The sequence below is a fragment of the Azolla caroliniana genome, unplaced genomic scaffold (assembly GCF_043228905.1).
Source record: "Azolla caroliniana isolate FFs.n. ecotype wild unplaced genomic scaffold, voAzoCaro1.0.p SCAF_5, whole genome shotgun sequence".
Classification (NCBI taxonomy): domain Eukaryota; kingdom Viridiplantae; phylum Streptophyta; class Polypodiopsida; order Salviniales; family Salviniaceae; genus Azolla; species Azolla caroliniana.
In genome coordinates this window covers 2651308-2672149 of record NW_028230440.1, presented here as the reverse complement: position 1 = coordinate 2672149, position 20842 = coordinate 2651308, and the positions used below count along the sequence as shown (strand labels likewise).

Below are 20842 nucleotides of genomic sequence, written 5' to 3'. Positions count from 1 at the left end.
CAATAACCTAGTTATTTGTACCATAACTATACAAATTTACAGCACCTAGACACTGTTGGAAACTATTGGGGGAAACAACCATCGGGGTGCTTGGTAGTGCCATTGAGGCCCTGATGATGACCTGCCGACCATAGGAGAATTACCCCATTTCAGCAAGAACTTTGATCGAGATCTTTCAGCTGCATCAGATTCCCCCGTAATCGAGTTGTATCGTTCCCGCAGCCAAGAGACCAACTCAAACCAGATATTTATTAATACCTCACCACTAGGGATCTTTTGTTGTTGAAAAACAAACTTACAGCGGTTGGTCCAAATGTGCCATACCGATAAACAAGCCACCATCCTCCATATCTCTTCAAAAAGTTCTGAGTTAGTGTCAGGTCGAACTCTAGCCCGTTGAAACACCTTGCCACCCTGCACTATAAATCCATGTCCGTGAGGGTTTAACTATTCAGCCCAACCTTCCCCTGTTAACTTCAGCCCCTGTACGGACACCCATACAACTCTCCCATTCACGCCGCATGCTGCCACTATCCGGAGACTTCTACGCCAAATGTTAATAGCCTCGTTACAATTCCAAAAACAATGAGGAATTGATTCCAAAGGGTGACCACAAAATTTGCATCCAGCCTCAAATCTAGCCACAACTTACCCACATGGAATTTCATGATAGAAAATCAAATTTAGAACTCGTGTGTTATGTATATTTGAGGTTATTGTTGTGTGGTGTTAATATAAGATTTAGCCATGTTGGTTGGAAATATATCACGTGTAAGATTCACAAGGAAACCTTTAGAGCGAATTCGAAATTGACTACGTTTTACGACATGAAATGCCAACCAAACTTTAGATGTTATCGAATGTTTCTTTAAGAATTATAGCTTTTTGTTTATGTTGACTCAATGAACCCACACATTTTCGATGAGATTGGTGTGATAGATCAATGAATACATAATGTACTTAGATACTTGTATTGTGCATAATATTGAAACCTTCTTGACACCTTAGTTTGGTGCATTGTTTACAAAATCTTCGGCCCATGTTGATAAAAACCAAATTAAATATGTTAAATCTTTATTAAATTCCTCACAATATATGGTGCCTCCTCATAATTTTCCTATTCTTACATCCATGAATAAGAAATTGGTCCATTCATAAAGAAAAGAATTTGCCAAACATGTGTTGGGGTCGAGGGGGCCCACAAATTTGAGAGCGACCTAATATGATTCCCCAATTTTACTTCTAGGAAGCGCCAACATCCAATGTAAATGAGCAGCTATGAGGACATATCTTACACTGGATTGTGTATACATACATTTCCTTACAAACATTTGATTGATCAAAAGGTTTGTCCTTACCGCCATCGCCCACAACATTTTCATTCTCAATAATATGATTTGAAGGAAAGAGCTCCACAATACAAAGAATGAAAATTCATGGGAATAAAGCTATATTATTTGAGTATCGGCAAGACTACATTGATGTTTTCTTGATTACACCTTAATCTTCATATAATCATTCAATGCCATGGATAAAATAGCATACTTCCACACATGGTCTCTAGTGGGAAAATAACCATATTAAGAAATCACTATGCACATTATCCATATTGTGACTAATTAGGCATTACACAAGAAATTCATCTAACAAAATTTCTATTTCATGTACATACTATTGGGAAAGTCTGTGTTTCATCATGTTGCTTGTGATTATCTTAATCTACCTACACATTATGCAAAGGCCATTAATATGTCCATAAGCATTGTAAACAGTACACTGACAATTTATTCATACGTTGGAGATATCGCAACTACTGTGGAGTAGATTACAACCATCAAATAGTAGTTCGACATTACTCACATGTTGCTACTCAACAATTATGGAGAAATGGAGCTCAAAAACTCTATAATAATCTCATTAACTTCTTGAGGAAACTGTTCTCGCACAAAATGATCGCATCATCAATTGGCACAACTTTCAAGTGATCACTAGTCTTGATTAATCACATTGGCTATTTTAGTAGCATAATCCTTGCCATCCAAAACTAAACAAGCAAAACTGGTGCTTCCATAACAAAATTTTGTTAAGAGGTTTAGGGTTTAGGGTTTACAGATTCCGAGCAACTATACAGAAGGCACTTCCATAGGATACCCAAAGGTGGATTGCCCATAAAGATTGGCATACATATGGAGATCATCTTCCTTCATCAGATCTAGTATGTGTTCATTCTTGGCTGCTTAAAGAATGTCACTGGTGCAAATATGCGACCAGTTTACCCTGTTAGATGAAAATATTGGGCTTATATATGATTCGGTCACATATATTGTGCATAAATAACGGAGTGGGAGACAAATGAAGGATATTGACGGTGAAAGAAGGCCCAATATGGGGAGAACAAACTTATCCTTCAATTATGCTCTCGAATGACATCCAAATTTAGGGCCATGCGGTTGTTCTAGACCAATATAAAATTGGTTTGATGGTCTCCTTTCAGTTTAGCACAATCTTGTGTCTTACATACAGATTTGAGGAAAGAATTACTGATGCCCAAATATATATATATATATAGATAGATAGATAGATAGATTAGAGAGAGAGAGAGAGAGAGAGTAAATGAGTATTCACTGATTGATCCGAGTTCCATCTTCATGCGTGATGTGGTACGATATTATGATCAGATTACTGATACAACAACATAACTGTAGAGGAATATTTGTAGAAATCTTACATGTATTCTATGGAACATTGTTTTACCCCTTTGTCTTCACCCCTTGCATGAAAAAGGCCCACAATGTCTACATATTCCTTCTTTGAATAATCTTCATTAAATGTTGTCAATACTAAAACGTCTCTTTGATCCAACAATAGAGTGTGTGTTACCCATTCCTTATAATGTAAATTGTCCCAAACTAGTCCTCACATTAATTAAAACGATTTAGGTAGGTGCCTTTTGTTATATATATATATATATATATATGCATCACATTATTGATTGAAAGTGACATTTCAACTTGAATCGATTGCTCATTGTATTAGGGCTCATGCACTTTGTCAAGGTCACATCTCGATCATACTAAAGATTATTAGAACATTTTGTGTTTGTCATTCATTTACTTGTGTTTCGCCACAGTTGGGAAACATAAGGCCTTTACATATTACTTATAGTCGTTCACATTTAGCAATGTTAGAACTTAGGAGAACTCCAATGCAATGTTTGAATAACAAGTACAATAATTTATATGTATGGGAATCAATGTCTAAACCATGAACATGCATGTGAATTGCCCCCTCCTTTCATTAAAGATGACCCACATAAGGGCTATTCTTAATACTCATTTTGACCCATGTCTCACTTCATGTTAGTTAATATCTTTTTATGGTTGCATTAATGTAGATATAATGGGATTGAACTTAAATGGAATCATAGTTGATGAAGTAGTCCCATTGTGGCCCACGTTTCTGAAATCTTAATTGTTGAGCTTCCCTAATTTTGAAGTTTTATGTGCATTTTCTATTTGCTTTTGGATTGTCACATATGATTATTGTTGTTTCTATCATATACATATATCTCACCTTTTGAATGGGCCATAACCACGTGCATCCGATCTAACTAACAAGCAATGACTTGCTACCCTATAATAAATGTTTGCATCACTCCCTTTTTAAACACAAAATGGTGATTTATAAACCCTAGTTAGTTGGATGCTCCATCAATGATAATGGAAGGTTCACGCATTAAACTAGTTGGTGGTTCATGCATTAAACAACTCAGTACACACTCAAAATTAGTAGTTGCAAAAGGGCAGAAGAATGTTATGGATTTCCTCAAAGTCAGATTGGTGTGGCTACTCAAAATAAAAAACCTATTGTATTTGTTTACACAAAATAATGTTTGCAACCCGTCGAGATGAATGTGGAATCCATGATTGTAATTATTAGATTCAATTTTGGGTACAATCATGAAAGGAAATATTATAATTACTTTCCAACCTTGGGTTGTGAAAAATGTAGGAAACCCTTTTTCTTTGGATCAAACGATAAACGTGCATGTGACATGAACTTCAACCAAAAATGTACTTTAAATAAGGAGTAGACTCATGAACCCATGTGACAAACCAATTCAAGATAAGAAAGTAATGACCAGTCATGTAGTGGTAATCTTTATAAGGAAAAAGTGTCCAAAAGGGGAAGTAATTCAATCACAATCCATTTAATAACTATCAGATTGGTTGTAAACCAATCTAATAACCTAGAAAGGAGGCATGAAATAACCATGTTGTTGGCAGTTTCTCTTTATGGTTTGAGCATAGTGATACCCAAGCCCCTCAAAAGGTCAAAAAATACAAGAAATCTCTATATTTGCATAGGACAAAAGGGCAAAAAGCATACAACGTTTGCAATGGTACAATGCGATAGGAAATGCTAGAGCAACTTGGAGTCAACCAAACTTTGCAATGGCATATATTGATTAGTTTTGATCATCCATCAAACGTATCCGAAAGTTAATGCTCCCCAATGCTTGACAAAGATAAGAGGTTCATCTCATGTGACACCACTCTACTCTAATATGTGTATATATCCATGAGGAATAGACAAATCATTGAGAATATGGTTCCTTCCTCATACATATTGAGATATATGTTCCATCTTCCCTTAAATTTTTCAATATGCTTGGTCAAAAGCGAATTGTAGTTTCTCTCTTTATTGTGTGGCTCCCTCGAAAAGGAAACAATCGTTTGTCTTTGTTGAATTATTTGTGGTTAATTATTACTCTCTCTCTCTCTCTCTCTCTTTCGTTTTTTTCTGTAAAAGGACGCAATTATACTAATTGTATGTAAAATCCACTTGTTACAACACTTCTTCGTCTCCTCTACCTACCTATCCTATGTTTGGAGAGGGACGTGCCATTAGAAAACCAAAATATGCACTTGAGGAAATGATCCCCACTTGCTCTAACATCCAACATAGAAATTCAACATAATAATCTCTCTTTCTTATCTCTTAATTCACTAGATGCCATTGTGGAATGTAGGGGTTGAACCCATGACCAACTGGTCTCCATTGGGCAACCTTACCAACAGAGCTACATCCATATGGGCTCTCTCTCTTTCTCTCTTAACATTGAGTAGGGGCTTCCAATGCAGCAATATTGCAATTGTATTTATTATAGAGAGTAAATGGATAGAGAGAGAATGTGACTATTACACTCAAAGTCGTAGGCTTGGTGTTTTAGTGTCCCAAAAAGAATTCAAGGATCACCCCCATGTGTTGGTGGTGCAATGGGCATAAAATGTCGCCATTGTGGCAGTGGTGGCACGATACAAATTGTTCAACTTCTCTCTGTACAGTGAGGCCAAGGAGGTGATTGAGGCAAAGTAACTCAATCCATATTGTTACGTAGACATGCAACAAAAAAAGGATTGTGGGATAAAGCAATTGGCGATGAAGGGTGGTGGGGGAGGAGAAGAGTGGACTTTTGGCCGGTGTGGGTGGTTGAAGATATATATATATATATATATATATATATATATATATATATATATATATATAAGTAACTACATATACATATGTAACACACACAAGGCGAACGTTTTCTAAGCGCTCAAAGGAAAGGGGGGGAATGGAACATTCTACAAGAGAGTGGCTGGCAGCCTCGCGTGTGATTGGCAAAAAGCAAAAGACGAAAAGCAGAAAGCAGAAAGCAGAGAGAGAGAGAGAGAGAGAGAGAGAGAGGAGTTTCAATATTTGCAAAGCTAGACAGATCAAATGGATTTGCATGATTGAGGTTTTTTATGTTTGTTTGGTCTTTGCTCTACCTACCGCCAATAAAGTGCCACAAGCCTCCACGTCAGCGTGGGACCCCGCGAACAGCTGGCCGGTGTGATCCCTCGCACACCTTCCCAGCTCGGCGAAGGGGGGCGAGGACACGTCAGCGTGCCAGGTGGCGGGGCGTTCGACACGCGGGATCCACGTAAGGCAGAGAGAGAGAGAGAGAGAGGCAGGTCGGTCCAGCCACTTGCATGCAAGACGAGGACGGTAGCGTAAGAGAGAGAGAGAGAGAGAGGTGATGAGAGGCAGCCAGCAACTACTCGTCAGCGGGAGTTACGGTGCCACGTAGGGACTGCGCGTTTACAGGTCAGCAGCTGGCCAGCCACGTCAGCCAGGCCAACAAAAGCCTTTCCATCCATCCAGCTCATCAGTTCACGCAGTAACAAACAAAACGCCACTACAGTCTCTCACACTTCTTCACTCTCCTTCCTTCCTTCCTTCCTTCCTTCCTTTTTTTATCACTGTCTGTCTGTGTCTGTTTTTCTTCTGTCTCACTGTGTCTATCTTCTTCTTCTTCTTCTTTCTGTTAACGACGGACGCGCTTTGCGTTCATCTCAAGCTTCCTTCCCCCAACACTGAACAGATCGATACGGCCTACACTGCTTTTATTTTTTTTGGAGGCTTCTCCTTCTCCTTCTGCTTCTGCTTCCGTTGAACTCTGCTTTTGCTTCTGCTTCCATTGAACCCTGCTTCAGAAGGAAGAGTGGATCCATCGATCGATCAGTAAGTACTCCAATTTCCTGTCTTCTTCCTCCATTCTTCTCGGCCTTCTTCCATTCTTCTTGATCTTCTTCTTCTCCTACTCCTCCTCCTTCGGCCATTCTTTTTCTTTCTTTCTTTCTTTCTTTCTTTCTTCTCAGCGCTGCGTTGCCTAGTGCACGACTTACATCATCTGTCATCTCGCCCATGGTCTCTCTCTCTCTCTCTCTCCCCGTAGGTTCCCCAGCTTTGCTGCCTTTTCCGTTCCTATTTTTCTGCACATCATCTGTCTGTCTGTGTTTACTTATGCTTCTTCCAACTCTTTGTCTTCCAATTTTATAACGCGCTTTCTTCTGTTTTCTTGTTTTTTTCCCTTTTAACAGTAATCAAGGAGACAGTTTCCCCTAATTAAGGAGATATTTTCCCATGGCGAGGGTTTCCTTTCCTTAACCTCGAATCAGCAGCTATGACTTCATTACGCCATCGCTATAGTGTCAAATTTCACGGGCTTCTTTCTCTGCATCGTCTTGCTTTTAAAAGCTCTTGTAAACACCACCGCGTAGCCCTCCTAGGTGGGAACCACACTGCTGCTCGTTTCTGCTCTCGATAAAGAAAGAGAAGCTTTTTCTGTAATTCGTATTTCTACTTTATTCTCTTCAGACAGAAACATTGCGACAGAGAGAGACATGGTATAATAACAAGCGGAGGAAGTTTCGTGCCCGTCATATGCGATTCTTTCCAAGATAGCAAAAAATTGTCACCATCTCTGTGCTAGTTGGCTGTTTGTGCCGCCTTTTCCTGCGGAAGCGAGTTGATCAAAGCTGTGTTGGTCATTCCTGTGACATCTTTCTGAAAATAGAGAAAACCAAAGCTTTGTGATCATACCTATTGATTGTTTTCTTCTGCTTATAAACAATGAGTCTCAGACAAGGATCGCCATATGAACATAGGTCTGCATTTGCCCGCAAAATGATCATACGCTGCTTTCTCCTCCTTCTTTTGTTCACTCTTCTTCACTTCCTCTTCGTTCTGCTTGATGGATCAAGAAAATGTGCTGATGGAACGATTTGCTTCACTCATAAAGTTTACCATGGAATCTTCAGTCTTGGTGAGAGAGGTAGTCAGAAATTCTCTGCTTATGAAGAAAGCCTGCAAATTCAGGTCAGAAAGACACTCACTCCAGGAATCAAGAAGCTATGGACCTCCAAAGACTGGCGAAACAAGGTAGACAAATTTTCTCTGGTTTTTTCTAATCTAATGAAGGCAAAGGTTCTCCATAGCGGAGATAAAGCTCTATTAGTTGCTGCTGGTGGTGGCCAAGGTGTCTTAGCCCTTAAAGAAATAGGCGTGGATTCCCTTGGAGTTGATCTCGTTCCTTCCCTTCCTCTCGTCTTGCAAGGAAACTTGCATAGGCTGCCATTTCCTGCAAATACTTTCGATTTTGCGTTTTCCAATCCATTAGAAAGTTCAGTTATCTCGGATGATGTGTTCTCAGAGATGGAACGCACTCTAAAACCAGGTGGCTTTGCAGTTATCCATCTCTCCAAGCAGAAGCTTGCAGAGACTTCGATGGATGATGAAAAGCTGCCTAGCGTAGAAAGGTACACTGATCAGTTCAAGAATTCAGATGTCATCTATGTGAAAAATATTGGAGATTATGATATGGTTTATGAGATTGTTCTAAGGAAACGCCACCAAGTGGAGATGTGCAGTAAAAAGAAGTTACATCCTAGTATTATTGATAAAGCGGAGCCCCTTATTTTGGAAGAACCACTTAAACCATGGATCGTATTGAAAGAGAATGCCAAAAAGATAATGTATTTGCCCACAGTTTCTGATATTCGTGGGAGAAATCATTACGTCTACATCGATGTCGGAGCACGAAGCTATGTTTCGAGCATTGGAAGTTGGTTTAAAAAGAGGTATCCAAAGCAAGAACAAGATTTCCATGTTTATGCTGTGGAAGCAGATGATTCTTTTGCCAAGGATTATGTCGGGAGAAAGAACGTGAAGTTAATGCCATATGCAGCTTGGTTACGGAATGAAAGCTTAGTATTTGGCGCTAACCCAGAGAATAGAGCAGCAGAAGGAGAGATAGGAATGGGAAGAATTCAGAGCATATCTTCTCTTCAGAAAACAGAAAAGAATTTCAAGACAGTGCAAGGTATTGATTTCGCCGATTGGTTAATGAATACTGTCACAGAAGAAGATTTTGTTGTAATGAAGATGGATATAGAAGGAACCGAGTTTGAGCTCCTGCCAAGAATGATTGAAACAGGAGCTATTTGCCTTGTGGATGAGCTTTTCTTGGAATGCCACTACAACAGATGGCAAAGGACTAGTCCTATGAGAACTTCCAAGTATCAGAAGACCTATGGAGAATGTCTCTCCTTGTTCGAAACACTGAGAAGCAAAGGAGTACTTGTTCATCAATGGTGGTAACGCAAGGCTAGAACATCTCTGTCTTTCTGGTGCTGAGCTAGTATTTTCCTCATCAATGATGGGAAGCTATATATATATAGCTCATCTCTTGGTTTGGAATACTCACAATCAAAAGAATGTTTTGTTCATCAAAATGGTGGCAAGCTTGATCATCTTATACCATATCCATGCTCATTTTCTCTCCATCAACTGTTGGGTTAGTGTTAAAGCCCCTTATTTAATCTTAATCATCTTCTATAGCACAATCTAGACCTTCATTATTTTTAATAAAGCCTCAGAACCTTCTATTATTATTCACATTTTCGTTCATAACCATTTATGGTGTTTCCATTACACTTATGCAATTGTGGGTAATGAATTACATTTATGTAAATATGCCCACAGATGCTGATGATGAGTGGGTAAAGGGAGGGATTCCTCTCTCACCTATCTATTATATAAAATTATAGAAGAACGAAATTAATTGATTCTTCCTTGGGTTCTATTTTACCCCTATTAATTATTTTGATAGCCAACCTTTCTAAGCGTAAGCTCCAATCCAAAACTTTTGCAAGTTTCTCATACTATTGTTATTATTATTCCATCACATCCCATCAATAAAGATGAATTTTTTGTATATTTTTTGTACTCCGATTAGAGCGTATTGCTTCAAAGAGATTTTACCAGTCAAGGAGAATAATGTGTTCTGAGAGGGACCAGAGATCTGACTCTGACATTTACATTGATTTGATTTATTATGTGCGTGTGTCCCTTTTCATGGTTCAATGGTGCGCTAACTATTCATAGACGTCGTCTATTTCTGCTTTACTTTGAAGCTAGCTCAAGAAAAACAGAGAATTAAGGCGCCTTTCACACCAGGCAGATGCAATGGCGTCATTCTACGAGCACTTTTTTGAGTCCAAGAACAATAGAGAAGGATTTTGTCACGCTAGGGAATCACTTCTTTAGCCACTTTCATGTGGAAGACATCATCATCACTTGGACTCCTGAAATGGTAACTAGAGAGATACAGCACTCTCTCGTGTCTCTAAATAAACAACACACCAAAATCCAATAGAGTAGTGACCTCATATCCTCTAGGTACGAAAGAGTATGTTTCTATTCCATGTCTAGTCTTTTAAGAATATACAAGTTGCAAATTATTCGTCTATCATTGCATCATTTCAATGATGCTTGCAAACAAATAGCCCCTAATTCTTTGGAATTGTGAAAGTGCTGCTATTAGCAAGCATCATCACATTTTGCAGCATCTAAAATGTTTTGGACAAAAATAAGATTACTTTGGAAAATGGGTTGTGAGACATGGATTTATTCAAATTCTCCCTTTTTGTAATGCTGATAATGCTTACAAATGTAAATTAACATTATGTGCATAGTGAGATGTCCATTCATTCCACTATTCAACAGAAAAAAACACCAAACAAAGAGTAGTGCACTGCAAAAGTAGATAATAAGTAATGTTCAGACTAGGAATTAAAAAAGATGCAACCCCCCACTAACTTCAAAATGTAATAACTAGTGCCAACGAAAGAAACTAAGATTCTCCCACATACAAACACACTGAAATAATAGTTAAACTGAATCCACGCAGAAAAGTCTGGTTTTCGTTTTAAAAATGGTCTTACAAACCATTCAAAAGCATCCAATAAGGTTTTTACTGAGATATGATCGGTTTAGATATGTATGCCTTTTAATCTATGCTATCGCCTTTAGCTTTCGGTGTAATCATTAGTAACAAAGAATTTCTGGGTCCTTTGTTGGTTGCAAATTGAGAAATAGATAATAGAGACGAGTTCATAAAATGATTACATTACAAGAGAGCTTTTTGTTAATATAGTGTACAAACCAAATGTTTCTCTTTGCTACACACCACCCTTCAAGCAAAAAGAAACGACAATCACTTCCACGTGTATTTACTGCCCACATCTATTGCAAATATAGTGCATGTGTAGGTGTTAGTTTTAGCGGATTAGGATTTATACCTCGAATCCTAATCCATTCTTTCTTAGAATGTTCTGAGTAACGTAGTAATGATAATAATGTCAATGTGCTTTAAAGAGATTAGAAATTGGACTCCAGATGGTTCTCTCAGTGTGGCTTTGAGGAGCTGAAAAGCTGAGTTGGAACATTTCCTTAGAAACAGGGCCATTCTTATTCCATAGGGTTACTAACCTTGCGACTAACTCTGCACTCATTTTCACATGGCCTTCTTCATCACACTTCGTCCACACCATGTAAGCTAGCTTCACTTTTCTTTGTTTTGTCTCTAATGGTATGCCCCATTGTATGTAAAGCTCTTGTCTTTCAGCCCCTGTCAACCTTGTGTTCATGTACTTGATTAGCGATTCTCTTTCACGCTTCAAAGTTCTCATGCTGACAGAAAACATTAAAATAATCAATGATTAGTCAATTTAAGATTGTGACTGTTCAAAGCACTAAACACATTAACGAATTCCTTGGCTTTTTAGTAGGTTAGGTTTGGCTTCAATATGCTTTATTTTGTCTCTCAAGTTGATGCTTTATATTAAAGCAGTGAGAACCCTAATTCAATCCTAGTCGTAGGATCATGTCCCGTCCCATAGATTGTACTGGTCTCTCTATGACATTTTGCGCCTAAATTTAGTTATGGATTTTCTTTTCCTAGCATTATTGTTCCTTGGAAGGATTAAATGTACCATTAGTACACCTATAATCACACGACTTAACAAAATCCTGTATCAAACTATACATACGGGATCTGATTACTTAAAAATCCATGACCTTCACGCAGAAGCTTTATCGCTTTATTGAGACGAAACTATAATTATATAAGCCCATTATCATTGACATAATAAGATAAGGTAAAGAAAGATGGGAAATATTTTCTTTTACCTGGAGGCAGGGCTTGCTACTTGTTCACCTGAACGTAGGAGGTGGCCTCCTGGAGTCCTCTGGGGGTTGTTTACTACTACTGAACCACACTGTTGGCTCTTCAGCCATGTCAGCCTCCGAAGCTCAACTTCTAAGTAGATTTTGTCGGCGTAATCTCCACGGAACAAGAGGTAGAATTGTGATCGGTGGATTATTGACACATTGCACACATCCCAGAGCTCGAATATCTGTCTTTGCTTTGTACTGAACTCAGATTTCCATCTCTCAGGTGATGTACATGTAGCCATGGCCATGCTGTCACCATCCTCATCGGTATTACCATTCCTCTCAAGCTCCAAAACCTTCATCGGTTTACCCAACAGTAATTCAGAATTGGTTAGTATTATAAAAATATATTATGCATGTCTCAATGTTGATAACATGTGTAATGTCTAAATGTTGATAACATATGTGTGTGTATATGTGCGTGTACGTATTTATTTCTATACATGGAGGTAATATTTACATGATACACATCCATATAAGGATATATGTATGCATTTGCCAAAGCTTGTGCAGATTGGATAGTTGAAACGATAACTGTACTCTATACAGTATTGGAAAGTAGCGACTTGTCCCATGAATGTACACAACCAATGCGTATACATAATATTCAGTGTTTGTTACTGTTGATTACTTAGCCAAGAAAGCTTCACGAGAACTTCATGTTTGACGTCCTAAAACAGTTTAGGCAATAACTAAACACAATCAGAGTCTTTAATGTTTACATATGTCATGCAAGCAATGGGGTCTGAATATCTTGGATATTCATATCTATGTCTTGGGAGAGAAAATTTACTCCTTGACTTTGCTGACTGAATAATAACCCTGAACACATGATTTTTGGGGTATTGCTTTTGGCCATTGAGACGGCGGTTACCTCGGTGTCAGTTTTCTACAAACTGATTTCTAGCTGGTAAAAAGGAAGACGCATCTCACTGGCCAAGGGCGGATGGTAATCAAGGTAGAAAAGGTGTAGAGACCATAGCAGATACCATAGCTATGAACTACCTGACCCCCGTGGCATTAGATTCGACAACTTATTTTAAACCATAACCAAGAGCTTCCATTAGTGGATGAAACCCAGCTTGAGGATGGGCAATTGTTTTCAGCTCCTAGTTTACCTTACCTCTACAAACTGTATGGACAAAAAAGTTTATATACGGGATTTGAACCAGAACAATATCTCGATAGATATTGTAATAAAAAGGGGTATGAAAGAATTCATTGCTCCCATCCGGAATGTCTTTCCTCCAGCATCTACACGGATATCCTGCTTGATATGTTATTATTACAAGCAAGGAAAATTGTTTCAGACACTTGTAGGAGGGATGGACGAGCAGATGGAACACTTTATCTACTCCACTTGTCCCGTACATTTCTCGCATTAAGCTACCCAATGTCTACACGTATGATTCATTGCTCATTAATTCTGAAAGCTTTTTGTCACAGAACGACTACCGTTTTGCATGGATCTGAATTCAGATACTGGGTTTTATCCACAATTCTGGACTATTCATAAATACCCGAAATTTGTGCAATCAGCTTCTGATCTATATCAGTTGTTCTAGGCTTTTCTTCAGACAATGCCTTCATATTTTCTATGTATCCAATAACATATGTGGGCACGTTTTATCCCTATATTTTGAATGTTTCAAACCCAGCAGGATATATATATTCTGTATTTTACCTCACTTCAAGGTTTCCCATGGTAACATGACATCTGTTGCTCAGAAAAGTGTACATATGTGCACATATAGATACGAACGTGAATATATATATATATATATATATATATATATATATATATATATACATCTATATAGATAGATACACATGCTGAATGTTTTAATTCCACTTGCAATTTAATCTCTCTTACTCGATGTAGTAATAGCTGTTTCTGATACTGCAATTTTGACATCTTCTCTTTCATATCCGATACAAATGCATAAACACTTCTAATGCTTTCCTCTGCAACACATCAAAAGAATGAACGCATGACGTGAATATATTCAGCTTGTTTTACTAGATTTAATTTCAGTATTCAGTTATATAGCAAAGAGAGTGATTTGATGAGGTTATTCATGTTATTACATCATGATTGATCATAGACTTATATAAAACTTCCACTACACTCCTTGTGGTATTTTCCAAGGATTTTTCTATTACGCATGAAAAAAGAAAATAGGCCAGGTAGTAATGAAAAATTTACAAACATGGCAGCCTCACCTGTTTGCGCTTGTGTTTGCGTTCTTGTTTGCTTGACCTCTTCAATCATTCCATTTGATTTTGATAGAGCTCCAAGGGTTTGGCTACATTTATCTTGAGCTTGACCTTCCGTACCTAATTGTTCTTGTGATGAAGGTAATCCAAACTCTCCGAATGTGATATGCATATTTGTCAACATCTCTTGAAAGCTTTCACGTCCATCACCAGGTCTTTGCTTATCTTCAGACGCTACTCTCTGAATTTCGTCCTTAAGAGAATAAAACCTTTTGCTTCCATCAGAATCAACGTCATTTGAAAGCGTAGAATTCTTAGCTCCCATGACACGGGACTCATATATTTCACTAATTTCTGCTTGCAGCTTTGCCACACTCTCAGCTGCTTCTTGGTTCATATCCGTTTGTGTTAAGCATAGGCATTCTACTTCTTTTTGAACCACTTCTAAGGCTCTATTTGCATCTTGGGCAAGCTCATTTTGAAGGTGCTCTAGTTTATAGATCTCTTCTAGCAAGATGGCCGACACAGATGTTTGCTTTTCTCCAAATTTCGCTTTAAGATCCTCTATTGGTAGTTGCAAATTCCCATTTATCATGCTCTGATCCTTCCATCTGAGACTTTTTCTCTGTCCACCTGAAGCATCATTGCATAACGTGCTACTAAATGTGAGACCTTTGGCATTACCATTAGGAGTATATGTGTTGGTCATAACATCCACTTTATTAGAAACCTGTATGCACCATTCAAGAAACTCTTGTAAGTTCATGGTTTTACTATTTTATGCTCTCTAAATGGATCTAATGAAAGTTCTTAGCTTTTTAAACAAACATGCGTGCCTTCTGCTTTTATATACATGTATGTCCCATAATGAAGGTTCTTACTTGACTTTTTGGTTGCTTTGTGTCATGTCCTTGTCGGTAGTCATCTAGTTGGGAGAGAGCAGAATCTCGTTGTTGCAATGCTTTTTGCATCTCTCTTTGCATCTGTAAAAAAAAGGTGTCATTATGATATGGAAACCTAAAAACTACACTTTGCTGCAGAAAACTTTCTCACAACAGCAATTACGCATTCACCTTACCTTTTGAATCTGGAGATCTTTTTCCAGTAATAACTCATTGATCGAGCTTTGAGACGAGATAGATGTGCGACGCAATTCAGCTTCAAGAATGGCTACCTCCTTCTTCAACTGCTTTATAAGGTCCTTCTCTGAAATAACCTAGAAAGGAGACCCGATTCCATTAATAATTCAATCACAGTCCATTTGACAACTATTAGATTGATTGTAAACTTCCATGCACATTGATCAAGGAGAAAACAAAACTCACCACATTCACTTGAGCTCGGTTTGTCACCTCCTTTGCACAAGTTGCAAAGAACAGAGTGTACCTTGTCTGATCCACATGCCGATTTGATGGACTCATTGTGCAAATTATTGCAGTACGAGCATTTCCTCCAAGTGCATTACTCAATATGCGTGTTAACTTTGACTCTCTATATGGAATATGTGCTGTTTTTGGTCTGTTTGGGTCACTGCATTTGCGAGTAATTTCATCATGAGCTCAAATACATGACTATTCTATATAACACAATCACATTACCCGCTTTTATTAACTGATTTCAACAAATTTCTTAATAATCCTTAAAGTGATACCTGATTGAGACATTAAAATAAATGACAATAATTTTATGCCATATCTCGCAAAGCAACACAAAATACCTCTTACCTTAGCTTACGAATTACAGTGCTCAAAGTTAAGAGACTTCGATTGATGTAGCAACCTTCCTTCAGTGTAGTCCCTTCTGACTGCGTTAGTGATGCTCGCTCACTTCCTGCAAGATCAACAAAGTTCTGTACAGAAGTTTTAAAACTCTCTTCTGTGCTTATATAGATGAGATGACTAGATTTTTGCGAGAGATTGTGTACTCACCAAGGCTGCGACCAAAGTCTTAACAGGCCTATCATCTGTGACCTCAAGTGGTGAACTTTCAATGGTCTGCATAGGACAAACGTAAAACCAAGAATTTGAAAGACATCAGGACAATAGTTAGTTAAGGACATGTAGCTTGATGAAAGGAATTGTGGTATTACCAGCTTGATGATCTGATGAGACCTTGAGCTTATGTCATTCAAGACTGTTTCTCCCACTTGTCTGTGGGCTGCAAAATATATGCACAAATCCTCTTAGCTCTGATCAATTGGCAATTACCATTTCTTTTCAGATGAGTAAGAAAAACTTACCTTCGCATACTGCCAAAAGACTAAGAAGATGGTTCTTATCTCGTACAGTTTCCTCTACTAGCTTCTCTATGACTGTTCCTCTCTGGAGCAACACCATGAATAGTTCGTAAAGTATATATATTATCACATATCACAATCGAAAAATGCGAAAACTAAAACAAAGAAGAAAAGTGTAGTGGCCTATCACATATGGACAGTATGAAACTAATCATGAAGTAAGCTAAAAAACGAACAGTTTTACCTCCGGATCATCCATTATGCGAAGGGGCCCACTTTCTGGATTGAGAAGGTCACTTGCTACCTCATTATATATTTCAAGGGCAGAGAACTTCAGAAGGAAGACTTGATCATCATGCTGTGTGAAAAAAGTCAAGATGAACAAACAAGGTGAGGGTACTCTCTCAAATTAAGGTGACATATTATCGACATAAGCATCCTTAAGAGTTCACTCGTTTTTTGCTTTTAAAACAACTATAGGAAAGCGTAATTAAACAAACCTCTTTGATATGGCTAAATATGTCATCTGCGGCATTTTCTGTGATGCCATTCATGGTGTATGTCTTTCCACTGCATGTCTGCCCATAAGCAAATATGGTAGCTGCCAAGAAATTGAGGATCATGAGGTCCTTGTAATTGCTTATAAAAGAGGAGCTCTCTTAAGCATATGGTAAAACATGGTTTTGAATTGTAATTAGCACATCTTTGTTATCCCAATTAAGGTTCCCTTCCCCCAAGTATTCTTCCTTTTTCGTTGATGATGAAAGAAAAAACTTTCCAACACAGGATGTTTACTCACCATTTTTCCCTGTCAAAGCTGAAAGGGCAACATCTTTAGCGCCTCTTTCATACACTTCTCGTGTTTCAATTTCTGGTCCAAATACCTGATCTGCCAAGGAACAAGAAAAATCAGTGCAATAATCTCCTTGAATGGTTCAGTTGATGTATTAGTTAGCATCTTCTTCTTCTTCTTCTTCTTCTTCTTCATGCTTCTGTTTATTCTTCTTCTCTTTCTGATCAATAATTGGTCTTGGTAGACCATTTGCGGTGATGGAATGTGTGTGTTACAGTGCATATATATATATATCATATTTCAGAGCTAAAGCTATGGAAATCAGGTGAGATCTCAATGTTTTTTTCCATTTAAAATCAAAGCTTAATTAAATTAATGAAGCAACATTGCAGTACACTATGGTTTACTATGTTTCCGATGTTCCATTGTAACCATGGCATAGGATGGGGAAAAAAAAAGAATGAAGAAAACAGTTCAAATCTGTCTCACCGAATGAGTAAGATTGGGGGAAATGTCTGTCAGGGCGATTATAGAGGCAAACGACAGTCTTATCATCCGAGCATTCCCATGCGATGCGGTCGGAGCTAGAGATTTCTTTGCTATTGAGAGGTCTTACGCGAACAGTGACGAATATCTTTTCCTCCATAGCGTTTCCTTTCATCGCTGCGTCAGGATTGCTCCATCCTACATCTCCTGAGTCTTCTGAATCCCCACAACCTTCCATGGCGATGGGATAGTCAGCAGAAGCATCCAAGGAGTAGCCAGAAGTGACCACCATGGAGCCTGCAAAGGCCGTCGTGCCTGCTGACGGAGACCCCGAGAAGCCATTGGAGGTCGAAGTGGAGCTGTCGCTGCAATCCTCCCTGGACATTTCCTAATTCCTTCTACACTTAGTACTCGGTAGTGATGACAGAACCTCGCGAGAGAGAGAGAGGATGACTGAGAAGGAGAAGATGATTTAGACTGGTAAGGAGAAGAAGCCAGAGATAATGTAGTGCAACTGCAAGATGAAGAAGATGAAGAAGATGGTGATAATGATAACGGTTAAGAAAAAGAAAAAGATTGAAGATCGGATGCGGATGGGGATGCAGATGCAGATGCAGATGGACACTTATAAGGAGGAGAAACTGGTGATAATGTACTGCAACTATAAGTGTTAGAACTGTATGCTTCCGCCGTCACGGCTCATAACCTGAGCTGAAAAATGCAGTATTGAATCAGATCTAGAGAGAGCATCTGCAGGAGCCGTCCAGCTGGATGCTTGGAGAAGAAGGAAGTAAAGCCCCGGCGATGATTAAGACGCCAGCAATAATCTGTAAACAAGTATTGTGAATAAGATGCCGTTTGTCAGCGCCTAAATCACGGGTCCATGGAAGTGGGAGATCGGCGACACGGCGCTGAAGCTTGAAAGAGGAGACTCGGCAAATGAAGGAAAGAAGTTTAGTAGTAATGTATCACTGCCACGGACACGCATTTTCCTGCTGAGACATCAAGACGCGGGAACAGGAGAGGAGGAGAAGGAGGTAGTAGACAGATTAAAGGTGCAAAAGGCCAGCCCGCCACAGTTAATCTCCCCTTGAACAGTAATAGTAGTTATAGTTGGGAAAAGTTAGAGATTCTTCGTCTCAAGGATGATCCGCAGAAACGCATGGAACCAGCGAAGAAGGGAGGAATGGCGGTGTGTGTGTGTGTGTGTGTGTGTGTGCTACCTACTTACTACGTCCAGTGAAGGTAGCCATGGAAGCTCGCTGTCTGCAACAACAAGAACAAGAACAAAAAACACGGAGACAGCCGAGGGGTGTCTGTGTGTGTGTGTGTGTGTATGTGTGTGTGTGTGAGGAGAGAGAGAGAGAGAGAGAGAGACTGCGTGTGTGTGTGTGAGGAGAGAGAGAGAGAGAGAGAGACTGTGTGTGTGTGTGACAGAGAGAGAGAGAGAGAGACTGTGTGTGTGTGTGACAGAGAGAGAGAGAGAGAGAGAGAGAGAGAAAAGAAATGAAGTAAAAGACGGTATAGAGATAGATAGCTTATACGTGTAGCATTGTAATTTGTATGTATGTATGTATATATGCCTTCTTCTAAGTCTATTCCATGATGGGTCCATTCTCTTTGTGTTTGTGTCTAAGGTCTTCTTTGTGATCTACTAGTACTCGTAGTAGTGGTAGTAGAAGAAGGAAGTAGTAGTAGTCAAATCTATCTATGTATCTATTATGTATGGAGACCACTTGCTTGGCCCAAACACAATGCACAACCCGTAATATGGGTGGTTGGTTGGGTATGCACCCACATTCACATTCTCTCAAAGGAGCCCAGTCCGCCCTGACCTGACCTGATCCGACGAAATCCTCTCGTCCACAAAAGCAGTCCCGAAAATTCATTCTGAGCAAACCACCTTGTCTGTGTCTCTTTATGTCATCGTTTGTATGCATACAAAGGCTTGCCATTCCAATCATCGCGTTGTCAATCTAACCAGCCCCTCAGGATGTCATGCCAAGAGCACAACCCCTCACAACTGATGCTCCAATAAAACTTGCCCTCAAGTTACTTGCTTAAACTCGATTGATTTTAGAATGCTTATGATGGGGAAAGTATTAATCACAAATATACTCATTTGTAAGGGGATCCTTTAACTTTGCCTTTATCGATAAGGAAAAGTTTTGTCGGTGCCCAAGTTATTGGGGATCATAGGGTAAGTTATGACTAAACTTTGTGGGATAAGGAAAAGTTTTGTCGGTGCCCAAGTTATTGGGGATCATAGGGTAAGTTATGACTAAACTTTGTGGGAGAAAGAGGTTGACTATCAATTACTTCGACACTGTAAATAATAGTATGGAATAGATTCTAACTCGAAATTATGAACCTAGCATGCATTGCATGGATAATGGACAAATGGCAATAGCGTAGACTACCTCATTCGTGGGCCATCGAGGAAAGAATGTGTGCAAGTACGTTGGTTGAATCATATGTCGGTCAAATAAGAAACTCCCTAGGGTCACCATATTTTCAATGATGCCCAATAAACGAAGCTAACCATACCACATAAGCATTTTGGCATTAAAAACTTATGATTTTTGCTTGGCAATTTCATCCTCTCGTTCTAGATCCCCCTCCCCCACCTAGGACCTAGTGTGAAGTGATGCCATACCTAATATCAATTATGACATTTGCATCTACCAAGGCGTTGAACATGACACATCATCCATCATGCTCATCAATCTAGAGCCATGCAAATGTTTATACAAATTTATCTTATATTTCATTGCAAGTGAATCCCATCATTATGTTCAATGTTATTCTCTAACCTTGGTTTTATTTACATCCACCATGGCAATAACTGTGCTGAGTACTCATTCATAAGTGCTTGGGCATTCATGTTTCTCATCATATCGCACTCCAAGGCTGTATTTACACAATCTTGAAATGGCCAAACCTCTTTATCTCTAGTTGATTTCAATTATAGTCCCATTTTCATATTGTGACTATCATCGATTAGAAGTTTTATCATAATTGTAGACATGTGTAGCTTTGCACAATTGGTAGCATAACCAAATTGATTTGAGATAGGGGATGTCTAGACATCGAAGACTTGGTGTTTAAATGCTATTTTGGCTGCAATGGAAACCTCTTTAAATAAATATTAACAAGCTTGCTATATAATATCCATGATTGACTAGTAGGATGATTGAATTGGTGCAAAACATTAGTGCACACAT

The 20842-nt window shown here is 38.9% G+C and overlaps 2 protein-coding genes and 1 long non-coding RNA gene across 4 annotated transcripts; 2 read left to right on the top strand and 1 right to left on the bottom strand.

Annotated features, from left to right (window-relative positions):
• The first annotated feature begins 6386 nt into the window (after nucleotides 1-6386).
• Nucleotides 6387-9452, top strand: LOC147863623 (uncharacterized). Its single transcript, XM_087319389.1, has 2 exons — nucleotides 6387-6552; nucleotides 6912-9452. Exon 2 carries the CDS (start codon nucleotides 7444-7446, stop codon nucleotides 8968-8970), a length of 1527 nt encoding a protein of 508 aa, XP_087175515.1. The 5' UTR covers nucleotides 6387-6552; nucleotides 6912-7443; the 3' UTR covers nucleotides 8971-9452.
• A 1298-nt stretch (nucleotides 9453-10750) lies between these two features.
• On the bottom strand, nucleotides 10751-18427 carry LOC147863622 (kinesin-like protein KIN-7A). 2 transcript variants are annotated; one of them, XM_087319359.1, is made up of 15 exons: nucleotides 17622-18424; nucleotides 17139-17228; nucleotides 16840-16940; nucleotides 16584-16697; nucleotides 16343-16424; nucleotides 16193-16260; nucleotides 16032-16097; nucleotides 15828-15952; nucleotides 15429-15633; nucleotides 15182-15319; nucleotides 14985-15086; nucleotides 14110-14833; nucleotides 13760-13851; nucleotides 11842-12182; nucleotides 10751-11343 (listed from the first exon to the last, which is right to left on the bottom strand). In XM_087319359.1, exons 1-15 carry the CDS (start codon nucleotides 18001-18003, stop codon nucleotides 11013-11015), a joined length of 2961 nt encoding a protein of 986 aa, XP_087175485.1. In that variant the 5' UTR covers nucleotides 18004-18424; the 3' UTR covers nucleotides 10751-11012. The 2 variants fall into 2 exon arrangements, with proteins under 2 accessions (XP_087175485.1, XP_087175486.1); XM_087319360.1 differs by lacking the exons at nucleotides 10751-11343; nucleotides 13760-13851 and having other exon boundaries at nucleotides 12021-12182; nucleotides 17622-18427.
• Nucleotides 18428-19579: 1152 nt separating this feature from the next.
• LOC147863621 (uncharacterized) lies at nucleotides 19580-19940 on the top strand. Its single transcript, XR_015529762.1, has 2 exons — nucleotides 19580-19783; nucleotides 19855-19940. It is a non-coding gene; the product is annotated as an uncharacterized LOC147863621 (long non-coding RNA).
• Nucleotides 19941-20842: the final 902 nt, after the last annotated feature.

What these genes read in the sequence shown, in the direction of transcription:
- LOC147863622 (XM_087319359.1), bottom strand. Translation starts at nt 18,003, where the DNA reads ATGTCCAGGGAGGATTGCAGCGACAGCTCCACTTCGACCTCCAATGGC. An exon ending in CCCCCAATCTTACTCATTCG is followed by an intron (nt 17,229 to 17,621) that starts GTGAGACAGATT and finishes GTTCCTTGGCAG; the next exon opens with ATCAGGTATTTGGACCAGAA. An exon ending in GTAGCAAGCCCTGCCTCCAG is followed by an intron (nt 11,344 to 11,841) that starts GTAAAAGAAAAT and finishes GTTTTCTGTCAG; the next exon opens with CATGAGAACTTTGAAGCGTG.
- LOC147863623 (XM_087319389.1), top strand. Translation starts at nt 7,444, where the DNA reads ATGAGTCTCAGACAAGGATCGCCATATGAACATAGGTCTGCATTTGCC.